The following is an 18,935-nucleotide window of genomic DNA, read 5'->3' on the forward strand; positions in this document are numbered from 1 at the left end:
GTGGGCAATTCCCTCATTCCATCTGTCTTGAGCAAACAGAGTGGCTTGAATTGTGTTCTCCCAAAATGTTTGTCCACCGTGCACCTTGGAATATTATCTTCTTTGGAAGCAGAGTCTTTGCAGATGTAATTACTAAAGGATCTCGAGATGAGGCCATCCGGATGCAGGGTGGACCCTAAATCCAATAACTAGTGTCCTTGTAAGAAGAAGAGAGGACATAGACCCAGGGAAGACCATGTGAAGACAGGCACAGGTTGAAGTGATGTGGCCACAAGCCAAGGAATGCCTGAGGCCACCAGGAACTGGAAGAGGCAAGCTCCCCAAGCTCTGTGAACATGTCAGTTTAAAAAGCACTCCCCTGGTATAAAGGTGGTTCTACCCTCTGTGTGTTACAGCCCTGGGAGGACAGGCCCCCAGTCCCCTTCACTGGCATACCCAGAGGTCAAGTCTGACACCTGAGGTCTCACAGCCAGGAGCACTGGGGGCTCATGTCTCAGCACATTGAACATATACATCCAGAGCGTCTGCTCTGTGCCACAACTTGGCTGCACAGAGGAGACCTTGTTTATTTCCTGGAGCTCCTGTAACAAGTTACCACAAACTGGGGACTTCAAACAACAGACATTTATTGTCTCAGAGTTCTGGAGGCCAGAAATCTGAAACTGAGGTATCTACAGGGCTGTGCTCCCTCTGAAAACTCGAGGGGAAGGTCCTTCCTTACACCTTCCAGTTTCTTGTGGCTCCAGGTGTTCCTTGCCTTGTGGCCACATCACCCCAATCTTTGCCTCTGTCTTTGCATGGCCCTTCCTCCATATGTCTGGGTTCCAAATCTCCAAAGCTTTTTTCTCTTAAAAGGGCACTAGTCATTGAATGTAAAGCCTACCCAGATAATCCAGGATGATCTTCTCTAAAAATCCTTAACTTAATTACATCTGCAAAGACCCTTTTCCCAAATAAGGCCACATTCACAGGCTCCAGGCATTAGGACATATCTGTTTGGGGGCCACCATTCAGCCCACTGAGGAGGGGTATGCAGACTCCATCCTCTTTGCCCTGATCCTGCCCACTGGTTCCTCACTCCCAAGAGGGCAGCATGCTGTGTGGGTCTCCTCACTGAGGATGTTTTGGCAGTGAGAATGACTGGGGTCAGACAGTACAGCCCTTGGGGCTCTATGCCCACCATGAGAACGTGGCCCTGGGCATGAGGCAGAGATGGCCATGTCTGCAGCCCGGCTGTTGTCACCCTCACTGAGGACCACACCAGGCATGTAGCTGAGAGGTCCCGCTCGTGGCAGGTACTTTGCTTATGTCTCTACTCTCATCAGAGGCATCTGGGAAAAAAAAATTAGTAAAATAAGCCCTCTTATTTACTATCATTTTTCAATCCTTAAGGCCCCACAGGCTCAGCAAGAAATGACATTGGAGAGTAACCCATAAGAGACCCCAAAGATGTCTCCTAGGAGTCCCCACACAAGGATCCTCCTCTGGACCCAGTGTACATCCCTTATAGCACCAGGGGGCAGCACTGAACCTGGCTTGCGTTACCAGGCGCAGGGTTCCACTCAGGTTGGAATCCTACTTGGACCACTTACTCCCTGGGTGACTGCAGATGAACTAATTTACCTCCTAAGCCTCAGCCTCTTCTTGTATAAATTGGATACTGAGCTACTTTTGTCTTCATGTATGTGTCTGGCTTCCCTAGAAGTGAGATTCTCTAAGCCTGGGACTGAGTCATACTGAATTTGGATACCCAGAACCTGGTACACAGTAAGCACCTAATAATTGTTGAATGAATTAGAAATAAGACTCAGATGCAAAGGGGAGGGGTTATTTGAATGAAAAGGTGCTCTTTCAACTGGAGCCCTCTGCGTGTCATGTGTTTATTTACTCAGATAGCATTTATTAAGTGCCTGCTGTGTGCCTGGCACTTGCTAGACACTGAGAACCTAGCCGTAAGCCTGCAAACAGCAGACACAAGCCCAGCCCTCAGGGAGCTTGCATTACTGTGGCAGAGGTGGCTAGATCATCGCTGGAATAATCACTGCTTGTGGCAAACCTAGGGGAGCTACAGCAAGCCTAGTGCTTGAGGGTGAGAAGAGGTTCCTGCTCCTGCTAGGGAGAGTCATTCATTCTGGGATTCACTGTGAAACCTTCATCTTTATGGAGATAGGGCCGTTAACTCACTGCCACGGCCAGCGTTCCAGCCACGGTCTGTGAGAGTTCCCAAGACTGGTGCAGAGCTTTCCAGAAGGTCCTCATGCCCTCCTGCCCCTCTCCCCAAAGGGTCATTCCAAGTCTGGTGCTGACTCCATACGTCTGATTTTCCAGCTCTGCTCCCCAGAAATGGCGAGGCGGGGGAGATGTACGTCCCTAGCTGTCACTGAGTTGGAGAACAAGGAGCCTTAACTGATGAAGACATACCCTTCGAACGGCCCCTTTAGGGGCTCTAATTCATTTTCGAGACATTTAAGAATAACAAAATGTTTTAATGATTTCTTAGGGGAATTAGGAAGACATATTTTTGTTCTCATTAAATTTTATCCTCAGACACAAGAACCAAATGTCAGATGTGTTTTTGGTGCTCAGAGCTTCCCTGCGCACTGTCCCCCCACCCCCACCCCCCGGACACACACGCTCTGCTCCAACCCCCTCCAGGAAAATAACACTCCTGGAAAATTTGCTAGGATGCACACTCTCCTGTTTTTATATTTCTTGACAGGCAAATTATTTGTCGAAATACTTTCCACCCCCCTCCAAAGCCACACAAGTCCTGATTCAACATTTTTGTTTTGAATGACTGCTGCCAACACAAATCTTTGGCAGAGAATGCGATATGGCGTGATTGCTCAGCAAGTATTTTGATAAGTGTGCAGCCTGTATGTCTGTAATTACGAAAGAAAACCGTAAATCTTTTGGATATTGTTCACACAGATGTGGCGTGAAGTGAGAAAAAAAAGCAGTAAAACGTGTTAAAAGCATAATTAATGTCATTGTTGTGGAGGATGATTTGATTTAAACCTTTCTGACTTCTGTATCGGTGGCGGCTGATTTCTTTATCGCGCTCACAGTCACTAGGTACCGACCCAAGCTTCACAAAGCTAACTTGTTAACTGAGTGATTAGTTAAAAGTAAAAGGGGAAAAAAAGAAAGAAAGAAAGAGAGAGAGAGAGAGAGAGAGAGAGAGAGAGAGAGAAGGAGAAAGAAAGAAAGAAAGAAAGAAAGAAAGAAAGAAAGAGAAAGAAAGAAAGAAAGAAAGAAAGAAAGAAAGAAAGAAAGAAAGAAAGAAAGAAAGAAAGAAAGAAAGAAAAGGAGAAGAAAAGGAAACAAGGAGAGTGCAAGTGAGAGGGCAGGCAGAGGAGCACTGCTGAAGAGATAAGAAGAGAGGTGAGTGCCCCCAAAACGTTTTTTCTGCTTTACTTTGGTCTTTAAAAATCCAGTGCAAGAGATGACAACTACTGACAGGCATTACTCTCCTTGCTTCTTCTTTCAGGAGGCAAAGCTGGTCAGCTTAGGTGCTCAAGCTGCAGAGTCAGACCCAGTGGGGTAGGACTCTCCATTTGGTGGTTTTGAGCTGTGTGACCTTGGGCAAGGGCTCCAACCTCTCTGAGCTCTGATTTCTATGTCTTTAGCAGAGGTATAAGAATAGAATGTACTCATCATTTGACATGAAGATTCACTAAACTAGGTGCAAAAGCACTTGGCAGGGTCTAATAACCAGCACCCCATCGCAAAGCTGACATCAGAGTATAAGCTACATGGATCACAAGTGTTTGCTGTTGATCTTACAAGGTTCTGTCAGTTATCGAGGACATGGGGTGATGAGCAGTTTAGGCAACGGGTTACTGAGTCTGGAATAGGAAAATACTTTTCCTATGTGTGTGTCGGGTCTTAATTTTTTTCTCCCCTGTTATAAAAGTCACATATGCATGCTGCCAACTTCAGAAAATACAGAAAAGTGAAAAGAAGGAAGGAAAACTCTGCCAGAGAAGCAGTGGGAACACTGTTTTTCTTTCTGATCTTTTCCCTGTGTACATTTTCAAAACGGTGGTTCATTCTGCTTGTGCCATTTTGAATCATCCTTCCTTTTACCCAACATGAGCGTACGTATTTCCCTGTGTGATTAAAAATCCTGAGTAACTTTGGTTCATCGTGTATAATGGTCTCTTGTGTGACTATGCTATAATTTGCTGGACCCCTTCGCCAACATTGGGCATTTAGGGTGCTCAGGAATAAACAGCTTATTGGTACTGTACTGTAGTTCTGAGGACAAGGAAGAAACCTTGGGAAGGAAAACAGATTGTAGCCATGCATTGGCCCCAAACCTAGGATCAGTGATTAGAAAGAATAAGAATTTTTTTTCTCCTTGTTGATTTATTTTGTACTCATTGTTACACTAAATATCTTTTCATATGTTATGAACTACTCATATTCTTTTGTGAATCCCTGGTTCACGTGTCTGTAGCCCATTTTTTCTGTCAAAGAGATCACTTCCTTATTGATTTATAGACATTGTATTTTAGGAATAACCTTTGTCCTGGTAAACATGTCTCATATCTTCTCCCCTAGTTTGCCTTTTGTTTATAATATCTCTTGTATATGGTACACAGAAAGCATTCAAAAAATATTTGCAGAAAGTAGGAATTCTTAACAAAACTTGGCTTTTCATGGCTTCTGGATTTCATGTCATATTTTTTAAAACCCCTTATTTCTTGAAAGTCGTAGGGACTTTTTAGTACTTTGTGACCCTAGTTTTTAAAAATATGAATCTTTGAACCATCTTAAGTATATGTTGATGGAAGTAGTGAGGGAGGTTAAGCATTTAGCTTTGCGTTTGTCCCAAATGACTAGTTCTACTGCCATCTAGTGGATAAGCCACCTTCACAAATACAGAAAAGAGGATTTTAGTGTGGTGAGAAACCCAGGTTTCTGTTTGCTCTCACTTCCGTCCCTTTCTCCCTGAATATGCCTCTGCTTAGTGGATCCTGTAGGAAACAAGGCCAGATTTTCCCAAAGATGGTAGTTAACTTTAGAAGGTATTACCCCACCATTGACCCTTGCCACGTCCCCTACAGAAGTGCTCTCTCACTGCAGCCATTTGTCTCATTTTCACTAATCGTGGTGGCTAAGGGCTGGAGGAAGATTAAATGAAAGCATCTGACATGATGCTGGTACCCAGTAGTTGCTCAATGCACAGCTGTTGCTTTTTAGAAGGAAAGACAGGCATGTTAATGGTGACTTTTCATCAGTTCATTCTGAGCACCTGCTTAGAGCTGAGCCCCTTGGGAAGGCAAGCTTGAGCCTTCCTCTGCCCTCAGAGACTCTGCATCCGGCAAGGACAACATGACCCAAAGACAGATGGCCAGAACACCGAGCAGAAAAAGGACTCCAAGGCTAGACAGCCAGAGGGGGTGCTTCAGAGAAGGCAGCCTTTGTACTTGGTTCTAAAGCATAAGCCACCATCCTCGTGGGACTGTTTGTGGGGGTGCTTCTCATGTGACAGGCAGTGCACTTGGCCCTTTCCCAGAAGTGAGTTCATGATCCCCACAGCCCCCTTGATGGTAGACAAGCTGTCCTTCTGTGCAGCTGAGAAAATATAGGCTCAGAGAGATCAAGTCACTTGCCCAAGGTCACACAGCAGAGAGATGGTAAAGCCTGAATCTTGACCCCCAGCCCCTAACCTACATGCAGGCTTAATTTAAAAATTACAAGGAATTGGACAAAACCATGGGAGGTTGGGCTTCCAAAAAGAATGACAAACATCTGAGGGGCTTTGTTGCCAGTTGAGAGGTTCTAGACTAAGAAGATGAGCCCTTGGGTGAAATGAAATGCAGGTGTGTTACCCAGAAGAGAAACTAGTTAACCCCCACTAGCCAAGAACTCCTCCTTCTCCCGGCCCAGGGCTCCAAAGCCTGGTACTTTGGTTGAGGGGAAACGGTCACAGAGCTTGAAATTCAAGGAGCAGAGTGAAGCTGGAAGGAACACTAGCAGGACTCCAGGCCAAAAGACCCTACTACAGAGTAGGGCAAGTCCCCCTTCTGCCATTGTGCCTTCCCATATCATACTTCACTTTGCCGCTTCTCAGTTTCTCCATTTCTAAAATAGGATGATAATCTTACCTAATTATAAATCAATCGGGTGGATTCAGTGAGAATGGAGAACATTTAGCATGGTGCTTGGTATGGAGTAGTATCCCCATGCAATTCATTAGACAAATACTGAGCAACTCCTGTCCTCCGAACGCTCCGCTCACCACCAGGAGCATGAATTTTAGCAAAACACACTGTTACTGGGTGGAGGTGGGTGCAAAAAAACAAAAACAAACAAACAAACAGAAACACATACACTGTCCCTGATTGCCTGGAACTTTCTGTGAAACTCAGTATATGGAACTTTATTTTTACTAAAATGGAATGACTTTGAATCCTGGTTCTGGTGCTCCCTGGCTGGGTGACTCTGAGTGACTGGTTCTACCTCTCAGCCTGTTTCCTGTTCTGGAAATCACACTTACCTCCTGGTACCTCTGAAAGGAGTGATCATGGTAAAGGATAGAAAAGTCCTTCTGAGTGTCTAGCACCTAGTAAGTGCTCAGCAAATAGTCACTGCAGCTATGTTGGTGTTGTTGTAGTGCCACCACCATCCCGTGCCAAGAAGGAAGACCTTCTCCGGCCTCTCTGCCTCTACTGAAGCCAGAATACCCCCAGAGCAGCCGGCCCTGGCAATGGAGAGAAGAGCGGGTGGGCGGACACATGGCTCACGCTGTGTGTAAGGGCCCCACACCCCATCTGCTATCAAAAAGTTAAGATTAAAAGATCAGAGTTAGTCTCGATGATGCTGTCAATAGCCCGAGCCTCCCACCCATGCAGGCGCCCGGAGCCTGGGCCCAGATGGGAGAAGGCTTCTGTCTCAAAGATATTTTGGAGGGGCGCACGCATACTTCTGCATATATGTGTTTCTAAACAGCCTCTCGGACAGCCTTCACGGCTCTAGCTTTCCTAAAAAAGCTCTGAATGCCACTTTCCTTCAGATGGACACAGTGGGAGGAATGAGACAGCTTTTCCTAGCTCCCCGGCTCCCCGCCCCAACCCCATAGATACTTTCTGAAAAAACACCAACAGCATCAGCTAGTGGTGGAAGATGGAATAGATAATGTTTTACCCGTCTCCTCAGACAGGGCCTTTGTAAAGCCTGGCGTGGTATTAATATATTACATTTCCGTTGGCAGTACTCTCTAAGGGGTTAGATCCAATGTAACCAAAATGAATTAGTCATTTTATTAAGCAGTTTATGCATAAAGAGCAGGTTGATGGCTGTAAGACAAAGGCACTCTGCTTCTTGACACTCTTCCCCTCCCTGCACTCCCGTCAGTACCTGCCACCTCGGATGGTTCATGTTAGATCTTCTGTGTCTGCCGGCGTACTTGATTAATCCAAAAGATTTGCTGTCGTCAAACATTTCTGATGTGGGATCCCGTTTGGGGGTTTTTCATTCGGGTTGGATCTAAGGCCATTTGATTCCCACTGCCACTGCCCTCCTCTGCATACTGACTGTCTGTCAGGAGTGAAGTGAGGAGTCCTGCTCACAGCCCTGGGCAGCTGTGTGTCTTGGCTGAAAGGTCTCCGATGGAAGTGCTGCGCCCAGCAGAACCGCGGGCTCCCCGGCTCCGGACGAGGAGTTGTAGGGATGTTCTGTGTCACTACTCCTGACAACAGGATAGGAGGCTTGCCAGACACCAGAGTGGGGACATGGGTCACTTTGGAGAGTGGGGGCTTGGTGGGACCCAGCATTTTCCCCCAAGGGGGGGGGCACCTGACGTAGGAAACAGCCTCGCCCTACCCTGGCACAACACTGAAACTTGGAACACATTGTGTGCCAGGTGTCCTCTTTCTATTTACTTCTAGATAAAGTTTCAGGAAGGAGCTAGAGTATCTTAAACACCTATAGAATACCTGTGAGTCTCCCTTTTTAGCCAAGGGAGAGCCAGCCAGCCTCAAGCTTACAGTTTTTTGGGTAGCAACAGAGTCTAACTAGAATTTAATAACATTAATTTTCACCAAACATGGGGGCTTGAACTCACAACCCCGAGGTCCAGAGTTGCATGCTTTTCCAACTGAGCCAGCCACGCATTCCCTCTTTGTGTTTATTTTTATGGGGTTTTTTAAAGATTTTATTTATTTATTTGAGAGAGAGCACAAGGAGGGGAGAGGGCAGAGGGAGAGGAAGAAGCAGACTTCCCGCTGTGCAGGGAGCCCCAAGTAGGGTTCGATCCCAGGACCCCAAGATCATGACCTGAGCCAAAAGCAGATATTTAACCAACTGAGCCACCCAGGCGCCCCCTATTTTTTATGATTTAAAGCATCTTCTATTTATGATACAGGATCCCAATTATCTGTTTACAATAATGTAACAAAATATTCCTTTAAAATATTTTTGAGTGAAGTCATGTAAGGACAAATGTCAAGTTGGTAATCTTTTAGGGGCAGGTGGATACAGCAGAAGTTGTGAAGTGAGTATGCCAGGGTCTGGCATTTGGGCTATACTGGGTTCAAACCAGGTCTGCCTTTTTCTAGGTTGGTGACCTTAAACAAATGGCTTTCCTTTGCTAGGCCTCAGTTTTCTCATCTGGAAGATGAGGCTATAACCATCTCTCACATGATTTAATTGTTTTGATGATTAAATGAGATGTGAATATATGCAGAGTATCAAGCATATGTTGGGGTGGGAGTGAAAAAATGTAAGTTGCCCAGAGCTTTTGGCTCAGGACACTGGATGAGAGTCTTCTCTATCCCATACCCTAGCTTCCCAGATGTGGGTGCCCCACCTGCTCCAGGGTTGATGGTAGCTGGAGTTTTGAGAATGAAGACCAAAAACTAGTGTTTAGAGGGCCAGAGCCTGCTCTGAACCCAACTTCCCCCTCAGCAGCAGCACCCAGACCAGCCTATAGGGAAGGGAGGTGAAGCTGGCACCAGAATTGCCCAGACATTGCCAGCCTCTTTCAGCCCCACATTCTCATCTGTAAAATAGGTTGATTGTGAAGATTGAGCCAAGTTGTGTTTTGGGGACAGTAACTGGGGCAGGTGGTGGGCAGCTGGCCACAAGGGTCCACCACTGTTTCTTGGTCTGATGGGGGCTGTTCCTCCTGGTGCTACCTATGTCTAGATTCTTCTCTCTCTCCCCCTACTGGCTCCCTCGTCTCCTTCAAGGCTCTGTTCCAATGTCACCTCCTCCAAGAAGCTTTCCTTGACCAGCCTGCTTCCAGTAGCAGCATTCCCCCACACACACCACACATGCCAGGTCACTCTCTGCCCTGACCCTGTGTTCTTCTTCCCTACCCCCTTACTGCCCTTTGTTTATTTGTCCTTTATCCATCTCTCCTCTCTAGAATGTCAACCCCAGGAAGGCAGAAATTCCTTTTCACTGCTCTACCTCTGAGGCCTCTACCTTCATCTCCCTAGCACACAGCAGATGCTCAGAAAATATTTGGCAGCTGAAGTAATGGTGTCTGGCACATAGTAGGTGCTCAGTAAAAAGGTACTGATGAATAAATAACAGTATGAGGGTCTTATTTGCTTCCTATTGTTGCTGTAAGAAATGATCAGACTTAGAAGCTTAACACGATCCATGTTTACTGAGCACCTACTATGTGAAAGGCCAGAGCAGGGCCCCACAGGGAAAGGGAAGCCTAAAGAACTACACAAGATGCCCCCCATCCCTGTGACTGTCAGGTTCTCTGCAAAACCTCTTCCAAACATTTTAAAGATCTGTTGTCACTTCTCTCTCTTTCAATTTGTATTTGTAAGAGCAGCCAGTGACATTTAGCTGATGGATCAAATAATGCTGTTGGACAAAGTAAGCAGGAAACACTTGGATTTGCCAGCCACCACAGCCGAACATTTTACCTACGTGTGATTTGGCAGATCTTCCAGTGGTCTGGATGCTAGTAATGTTGTTCCTCCCTAACTCGGCCCCTGGCAGTGTAGCTCAGGGCTCCATGGATTTCTCCCAAATAGGGGAAGTGAGAAGAAATGGGTTTCCCACATACTGTAAAATCTAAGAATTCCCACACTGCACCAACGGGGAGGAAATAAAGGGTTGAAAATGCCTGGGGAAGTAAGAGACCATCATTGCTGTGTACTTTTCAGAGCAGGGACCCTACTCAACACATGGCCTGATGCCTCAGTAGTTGCAGAAGAAAAAAATGCAGGAGAGTGAGAGCCCAGGACCTGTTGCTTTCTCTTACACAACAGGCCTGTTGCCTGGATGCCAGGTGAGATGGGTGCAGCAGGAGGGAAGTAAATTAGACTTGAGTGAGGACTTTGTTCCTGTGGGACTTGGAGTCTTGGCAGCTCCTCAGCCCTGCCTCTCTCACAGTTGGTATCCACACAGTTATCACATGGTATGGTTTGAATTGTGTGCCCCAGAAAGATATATGGAGGTCCTAATCTCTGGTACCCATGAATGTCCTAACCTCTGGTTTCCTTATTTAGAAAGAGGGTCTTTAAAAAAAAAAAAAGATTTTATTTATTCATTCAGAGAGAGAGAGAGGCAGAGACACAGGCAGAGGGAGAAACAGGCTAGCCTGATGTGGGACTTGATCCTGAGACTCCAGGGCCACGCCCTGGGCCAAAGGCAGGCACCAAACCACTTAGCCATCCAGGGATCCCCCTAGAAAGAGGGTCTTTACAGATTTAATCAGGATAAAAAGTCATCAGGTGGGCCCTAATTCAGTATGCTGGTGTCCTTAGAAGAAGAGGAGAGAGACACACAGAGGAGAAGTCCATATGATAATAAAGCCAAAGCCAAGAAACTACAAGCCAAGGAACACCAAGGATTGCCAGCAACACCAGAAGCTAGGAGGGAGGCGTGGAGCGAATGGGGGAAAGCACAGCTCTGTCAATAGAGCTGTGGACTCGTGTCCTCCAGAATATGGTGTATTAGTTTTCTGAGGCTGCCATATCAAATTACCATAAACTAGGTAGTTTGAAACCATAGAAATTTATTTTCTCAGTTTCTCAGTTCAGGCCGGAAGTCCAAAATCGAAGTGTTGGCAGGGTTGGTTCCTTCTGGAAACTCCAAGGGAGAACTGTTCCAGTACTTTCTCCCACCTCTGGGGGTGGCCAGCCATCCTTTGTGGCAGACGCATCACTTGAATCTCCACCTCCATCTTTGCAGGGACATCTCTGTGTGTCTCTCTGTGCCATCTCCTTTTCTCATAACGACACCAGTCATTGGATTAGCCAACCCCGATCCGGTTTACCTCATCTTAACTTGATCTTCTGCAAAGACCCTGTATCTAAATATGATCAAGTTCCAAAGTTCTGGATGGACTGAATTTGGGGGAACACTATTCACCTTAGACACCATGCCCCATCAGTTCTTCGGGTCTGCCTCTGCAATCTGAGCACTGTCTCCGCTTCTGCTACCTCCCTGACCCCCCAGCGCTTGCTTGGACAGCCCCAGTAGCCTCCCCTCTGGCTCCCTCTACAGCTCATTTTTCACACAACAACCTGAAGAGCCTTTGCAAAAGGCAAAATAGAACAAGGCACTTCCCACTTCATTTTCTTGTCTGGAAGATGGAGAATAGCAACATTGACCTTCCCGGGCCTCACCTTGGGTAAATGACTTCATTCTTCCCCTTATGCCTCAGTTTCCCCACCTATAAATCACCTGACTGGGATGTCAGTTCCACACAGACAAGGCGCCACCGTGGCCCCCACAGGTGTTCAACAAACGTGCTGAGCGAAGCCTGTACATGGATTTGTAGGCCCCCTGTGAGCTCTGCCCACTCCAGACTCCTCACTAGAAAGTGCCAGCACCACACCATGGGTTTCACATCCACAGATTCTGGATCCTAGTAGCAGCTCCAAGGGGAGACACTATGGCTGTCCCCATTTTACAGATGGGAAAACTGAGTCCAAGAGGAGAAAGAGGAGTCATGTGTTGGTTTTGGTCCTATGGAAGCAGACAGATGCCAAGATGGTATTAGACAAGCAAGAGGTTTTTTGGGAGAAATGCCCATGAAGGATGAAGGAGAGGGAGAGGAAGAGGCAGGGAGAGCCTTTAGATGACAATGCTGGTCCGAGCCTAGAGGTGAGGGGAGGAAGAATCTTTGGTGGGAGGACCCTCAGACTTCAGTACAGCTCTGAGAAAGTCCCTGCGAGGGTGACATACCCGAGCAAAGGGTCCCAGGCTGCTCAGGCTGTTCTAACAATACCACAGACCAGGTGGCCTACACATCAGAAATTTCTTTCTCATAGTGGTGGAGGTTGAAGTCCAAGACCAAGGTGCCAGCAGGGCTGGTTTCTGATGAGAACTCTCCGCCCGGCTTGCAGATGGCTGCCTGTGCTGTCTTCATGTGGCCTTTCCTCTGTGCACGTGCAGGGAGAGAGCGAGCTGTGGTGTCTTCCTCCTCATAGAAGGACACCGGTCCTATGGGATTAGAACCTTAACCTGTGTCCTCACTTCACCTTAATTACCTCTTCAGAGGCCCTATTTCCAAACACAACCACATCAGGGGCTTCGGGCTTTCACACATGCATTTGGAGAGACACAGTTCAGCCCATGATACGGGGGTTGCTTTGTCCCGCATCATCAGGAATGGCCCAGCTCTACAACCTCTACCAAGCTAAGTTGGGCTAGGAGCAGCCCCAGGCAAGCATGGCCTCTGAGCTGACACTACCCTACATGGGAAGCATGTGGTGTGCCACTGACTTCTTGCAGGAGGTTTCCATGGCTGCCACAAGTCATAGCCATAAGGGCGACACTCACTCAGAGTCTGCTGGGTGCCAGGAACCGTTATGAGGCTCAGCATGCCCATGGACTCCCTGTACCACCCATGCAGTATGTCCCATTGTGCCCATTTTACTGATGGAGGAACAGGGACACACACAGCTTGAGCAACTTTCTCTGTAGATGTCACAGCAGGGAATTGACCCTCCCAGCCCAGCCTCCTCTCCCTTTGTCTGAGGGTGGTTTAGGAATTCACAACATTCGCACCTCTTGTGTCAAGCTAACCTGTGAAGGTGTTTAATATAATTTTTCTGCCAAGCATCCCAGCTCTAAGGGATAAGCCCAGGGCCAAAAACACTCACTTTGGCAGGACTCCAGCCCTATCTTACTGACATCCAGTGTTGATATACATGTAATAGGAATTTGGACCAAGAGCCCAGAGAGGTCTAGTGCTTTGTCTACAGCCGCACAGCAAGCCAACAGCAAGGCCAAGAACAGAACCGTCAGTCTCATGCTTCTGGCCTAATAGTAAAAAATTCCCATGCCCTGCCTCTAGGCAGCTTGGCTTCCTGCAAAGAATCACCTGGCACCCTATGTTCGAATCCCACCTCTGCCACTTTTGAGTAGATGACCTTCAGCACATGGCATCTCTTCTCTGGGCCTTCATTTTCTTGTCTGGAAGATGGAGAATAGCAACATTGACCTTCCCGGGCCTCACCTTGGGTAAATGACTTCATTCTTCCCCTTATGCCTCAGTTTCCCCACCTATAAAATAGGAACACAACAGTACCTACCTCATACTGCTGTGGTGAGGATGGTAGGAATCCTAACTCAGGTAAAGTGCTTTAGTTGTTAGATTTTGTCACAGCCTGACTTTGGCCAAGTTACCTGAATACCTGCCACTTTCTCCCTCAAATCAGGGAACCAGGAAGGAAATATGGGAAGAAGAGGCCCAGGGACCTGTCTTGCCAACTTATTAATAGACTTCAGGGAAGTCACAAGACCCCACTTTTCCCCCTCTGTGCCCTGAGGTAGGGAGTGTTGGACCCTCTAAGCCCCTCTCCAAGAGCACGTTCCATGCTGGAATATTTGGGTCCCAGAGTTCAAAGCAGGATTATTGGATTCTGGATCTCCTGGGGACTGATGAGAATATATGAGACCATATCTGGTCCCAAGACAGCACAGATCATCACGAAGCAGACAGCTGGACTCCAGGTCACCACAAGACCAGGTATGCTGCCTCCCCTCAGGTGATGGCAGCCTTATCACACTTCCCAATCCCAGCTATGCACCCAGCACTGTGCAAATCTCTATCTACCTTCTCTCATCCAGGTATCACAACCACACTCTACACACTCGGCCCTATTTTCCAATAAGCTTCCCAATAATAATTCCTGGGAATTAGAAACAATTGTACTTCTCCCACTGTATTAGCAGGAAAACGAGGCTCATGGCTTCTTAGCATTTGGATCCAGACCTGGGCTTCAGCTTCTGTGAGCTTAACCACTATGTTCTATCCTGTGCCAGCAAACCAAGGCATAAAACGGGAGGCTTGGTGTCACTGAACATGTATCGAGCAGGGGATCCAGCCAGCCCTGCTCCTTCAGCCTCTCCAGAGGCCCCCTAGCCAGAGTGCACTGGGCAGCAAGAAGTAGCCCACGGGGCTCAGAGCAGAGTGAAGCATCAGTCCCTGGAACTGGGATGGATGATACCCTTTATCACCCAAGTGTAATCACTTGGCTTAGATGGGCTCTTGGCCAGCCAGTCCCGAAGCCATAAGCTGGATCTTTTCCACCTCCTTGGAACCAGAATGAGCCCTCCATGGCCCACTCTGAGCTGCACCCTCCCATGTTTATCTAACTTCCCTGACCCCAGCAAGTGCTCGTGGCCTTTCTCTTCCTTTCTGAAAAACCAGGACACAATAGGAAGCGTTTCCTTGAACTTATTAAAAAATCCAGACTTGTAAATTAATTTGTCCGTGTTGTACAAAGGCAGTGCAGATGGACTCATTAGCATGCACACAACAAATAATTATAGATGAATTTTTAGCTGGCCTGCCTAATGCGCTTGCTGGGTTAATTATGTCAATGTATAATTACATCAGCCCGGGGAGACATAATGGCATACCCTGCTGAGCAGGCCCTGCCTAATGACGGGGCGTGGGGGGAGTGCTGACAGTGGAAAGACGGCAGCGTTCCCGTGCACCTGCTTACCTCGGCACAAACGCCCATTGTCAGAGCCTCCCACCACCTAAACAAACAGACAGGAGGAGAGGGATAAAAAGCAGAGGCGACCTTGTTCCAGCCGGACCTGAAGGCTCCTGTGTATGTAGGCACTGGCCCATTTCTTCCATCAGCAGATGTTTATTGCGTCAGGTTGTATGTAGAACTTCATTCACCCACAAAGGTCCGATGGGGAGCAAAAACAGATGCAATCCCAGCCCTGCCTTGTGGAGTTTGCAGTCCAGTGGGTGTTAATTAGGTAGACTTGCCAATCAATGAAAATTCTAAGTACAATGAGTGCTGTAAAGGAAAGGTGCCAGCAGCTGGGAGACCCAAATCAGAGGAATGACTGGCTAGTCAAGGCAGGCTTCCTGGAAGAAGTGGCATTTGAGTTGCAATATGAAAGATGATTAAGCATTAACTAGCTGAAAGAAGTTAGAAGAGAGGACAGGGTGTTCCTGGCAGTGGCTCTTGCCCATACAAAGACTCCAGGGTAGGAAGGTGCATTTGAGGAACTCAGAGAAAGCCAGGGACTGGAGCTCGAAAGGAATAGCCTGGGCTTCCATTTGTTCCAAAGTGACCAAACGCCAGGCACTTTTTGTGTGTGGATCCTCATCCCAGACCTCTGAGGTTGGTACTTTTATGGTTAGGTACAGAGAGGTAGAGTTGCTTGCCAGAGTCACACAGCAATCCTGAAAAGCAAGTATAGATTAGACCAGGACCCAAGATCCATGCTCTCAATCCATCTGTCCCCCAGCAGACCGCAGTCACCAAGTGGATGGTGGGAAGAGACTCCAGGAGAGGGACCAGGAAGAGAGGGCTCCAGTGCATTTGAAAGGACTGTGGACCAGACAGACCCAGAGCCCTTAGTCTTGAGCAAGGAGGCCCTGGTCTTCCGGGGCCCCCATGAACACCCACCTGGGCTGTTGGGGTGAAAGTGTCTACACCTCTGGGACAGGAAGCCTTTGTGGCATGTGAGAAAGAGATCCAGACCTGAACCTCACCTCCAGCCTTCAATAAATCACTTGGCTTCTCTGAGCTGGTTTCCTCATCTGTGAAAAGGAATTGAATCCAAGCCAGCCTCCAGGGGATGGAACCCATTCCAATGAGCATCTTTGTAACCTAGAAGAGGTCATACCAACCTCTGGCATCATCCAGGTATCCTTAGTACCTGCCCATGGTGGAGAGTTGGGGAAAGTCACCAGGAAGAACTGCCGGAATCTAGATCTGAAGGAAGAGGAAGCACTTACTAGATGATGGGGAGGGGGGACAGAATTCCAGGTGGAAGGACCTTCACATTCCTCATCTTTTAGCTGTTGAGAAATTGGGAGGTATTTTACATTCAGGAATGTATTTCATCCCCCAGAAAAGCCATTATCTAATCAGCCACACATGGGGGCGCCTCGGTGGCTCAGTTGGTTGAACATCTGCCTTCAGATCAGGTCATGATCCCAGGGTCCTCGGATCGAGCCCCATGTCAGGCTCCCTGCTCAGTGGGGAGTCTGCTTCTCCCTCATGTTCTCTCTCTCAAATAAATAAATAAAATATTTTTTTAAAAAATTGACCACCCACATAGCAAATAACGGGGTATTGGTCCAGGTCCATTGAAAAGCACCCGAAGGAGGATTAGATACATAGAACTGAGGAAACATGGAGCAAGGAAAATACGGAGGGGGGTGGGAGAGACCTCAGAGGAATGAGAGGCAAGGAACTGGTAGAAGCATCCAGACGACTTAGTCTGGGCCATCTGTAGACTGCTGGGGAGGCCTTGGGGACGTCATTGGTCCCTAGAGCAGTCCTGTGTCTCTCGGGAGTCTGTCACTTCCCCAGCTACTGCCTGCAGGCCTGTCTGGGAAGGCCAGGGGCGGGCTGGCCTCGGAGCAGTGGATTTCAAAACAAGGTCTTTGTTTAGTGACACCTCCTATGGTTGGAGACATACAAGACACAGTCTCATGGCCACCACAGATGGCACCATAGAATCCAGAAAATGCCATTGTTGTGACAGTTATTATTGTGATTATTATTCCCGGGTAGGCAAGATATCCACACCCATGGGATGGCACATGCTCCCCTGAACGGGTTCCTAAAGAAGGCTGTTCCCTCATAAAGCAGAAATTCCATGTTGTTCTCTAAGCCATCAGAGCAACTCTAGAAGGCTCTTGTGAATGATTCCCTCCAGCCCCTGCAGAGGGACCCACCAGGCCCTGCAGCCTCAGCCTGGGCAGCCCTCAGCGCCTAGGGCCCCCACCGCTCTTGTGCTCCTCTCTCCATGTGTGCAGACCCCGTGCCTGTGTTTGAAGCGACGCGCAGCCTAGACGACAGACTGCAGCCCTCCAGCTTCGACCCCAGCGGGCAGCCGCGACGAGATATCCACACTTCCTGGAAGAGGCACCCCGAGCTCCTTGGCCCCAAAGGTACTTATAAGGCCTTCGCAGGACATCTGTAGTAAACAAATGGGCTGTGGATCTCTAGCAGCCAATCTTGGCCACCTTTGGAGAGGTGGGGGTAAGGAACTCGACTTTATCATTTTAGATGTAGGACGGGTTATGGTACACCACTGCTGAAACAAACCAACCCCCAAATCCCAGAAGCTTAATATATTTAAGGAGTGGGAAGTTGCAGGGCATGCTCCCTGCAGTCACTTATGCACCCAAGCTGTGGCAATCCTGCCATTTTGGGCACATGACATACAGTGTGACAGTGACTGTTAAAACTGGCCAACAGGCAGAGAAAAAATGTGGGGGATACTGAGGTTTATGGGTCCAGGCTTAGAAGCAGCACACATCACTTCCAGCCACACCCCATTGACCAAAACTCAATCATATGGCCACACCTGGCTGCAAAGGAGCCTGAGAAGGGTAGCCTGACTATATGCCCAAGAGGGGAGGGAAACAGATGTGGTGAACACAGCATTGTCTCAGCATCAAATGAGGCAAGTCAAGAAACTGGGAGAGCTAAAAATATAGTTCAGATATACATATGATAAAAATGTTTAAAAGCAAGAGAATGATGAACAAAATTCAGCATGGTGGTTACCTTTGGCAGGTAAGGTAGCAGGTCTCCATGGGGAAGAGCAAATACGCATGTGAAAGCTCTTGGGTGTTCATTGAGCCAGGCACTGTCATACGCACTGGTGACATTGTCAGGGGCAAAACATAAAAATCCCTGACCTTCTAGAGGGAAAGGCTGACTGTCACCAATAAATGTTAAATATATGGTATTTCAGCTGGTAAGAAAGGCTTTGGGGGGTGGGGAATTAAGCAGAGAAGAGGGGAAGAGATACTTGCCTAAGGAATTAAGGTAGAGATTGACCTCAAAGGTCAGCAAGATAATCTTTTTTTTTTTTTTTTGTAAAGGGCCAGAGAGTAAATATTTCAGGCTTTGCAGGCCACACATTTCCTATCATAGCTACTCAACTTTGTATGGAAAAAAGCCATAGAACATAAGTAAGTGAGTGAGTGTGACTGTGTTCCAATAAAACTTTATAGACAAAACAAGTGGTGGGCCAAATTTGGCCTAAGGGCTATCATATCAGTGCAGACCCCTGGTCTACCTCCTGGAGTCCTGGAGATAATGGGCTGAGGCCTGCCAAATCAAAGTTTGACTGCTCTGGCCCATTCCCCATTTCACAGGTGCCTCCTCCCCTCCTGGTGCCTAGAGAGTACCTAGTCTATGCCTGGTCCTGGGCAGTCTTCTGGGGAAGATTTATGTTGACACTGCCAGCTTGGTTCCTATACCCAGAATGCCCTTCCAGCCTCCCTGACAAACCAACTTATATATAGATGACTCTGTGAAGCCTCTAAGGTCCCTTTAGGGTTTGAACTTCCCTCTATCAGAAAAATAGTGGTTGTGGGAACCGCATCTTCAGAGCATTTGCTCTGTGCCATGTGCCTTTCACACTGTAACCCACTGTCTCCTCGTATAAACCTTCTGAGGTGTCACTGGCCCCATTTTACAAACAGGGAAACTGAATCTCAGAGGTAGCAG

At 47.7% G+C, this 18,935-nt stretch overlaps 1 protein-coding gene across 18 annotated transcripts in view; it reads left to right on the plus strand.

Annotated features, from left to right (window-relative positions):
• The window catches only part of CUX2 (cut like homeobox 2), a 282,802-nt gene that overhangs the window by 223,117 nt on the left and 40,750 nt on the right, over nt 1-18,935 (plus strand). For all 18 annotated transcript variants that reach the window (XM_072801903.1, XM_072801918.1, XM_072801901.1 and 15 more), the window contains one exon: nt 17,228-17,362. In XM_072801903.1, coding sequence (XP_072658004.1) covers nt 17,228-17,362 — 135 coding nt within the window. The remainder of the gene's footprint in view (nt 1-17,227; nt 17,363-18,935) is intronic.

The sequence above is a fragment of the Canis lupus genome, chromosome 27, assembly GCF_048164855.1.
Source record: "Canis lupus baileyi chromosome 27, mCanLup2.hap1, whole genome shotgun sequence".
Lineage (NCBI taxonomy): Eukaryota > Metazoa > Chordata > Mammalia > Carnivora > Canidae > Canis > Canis lupus.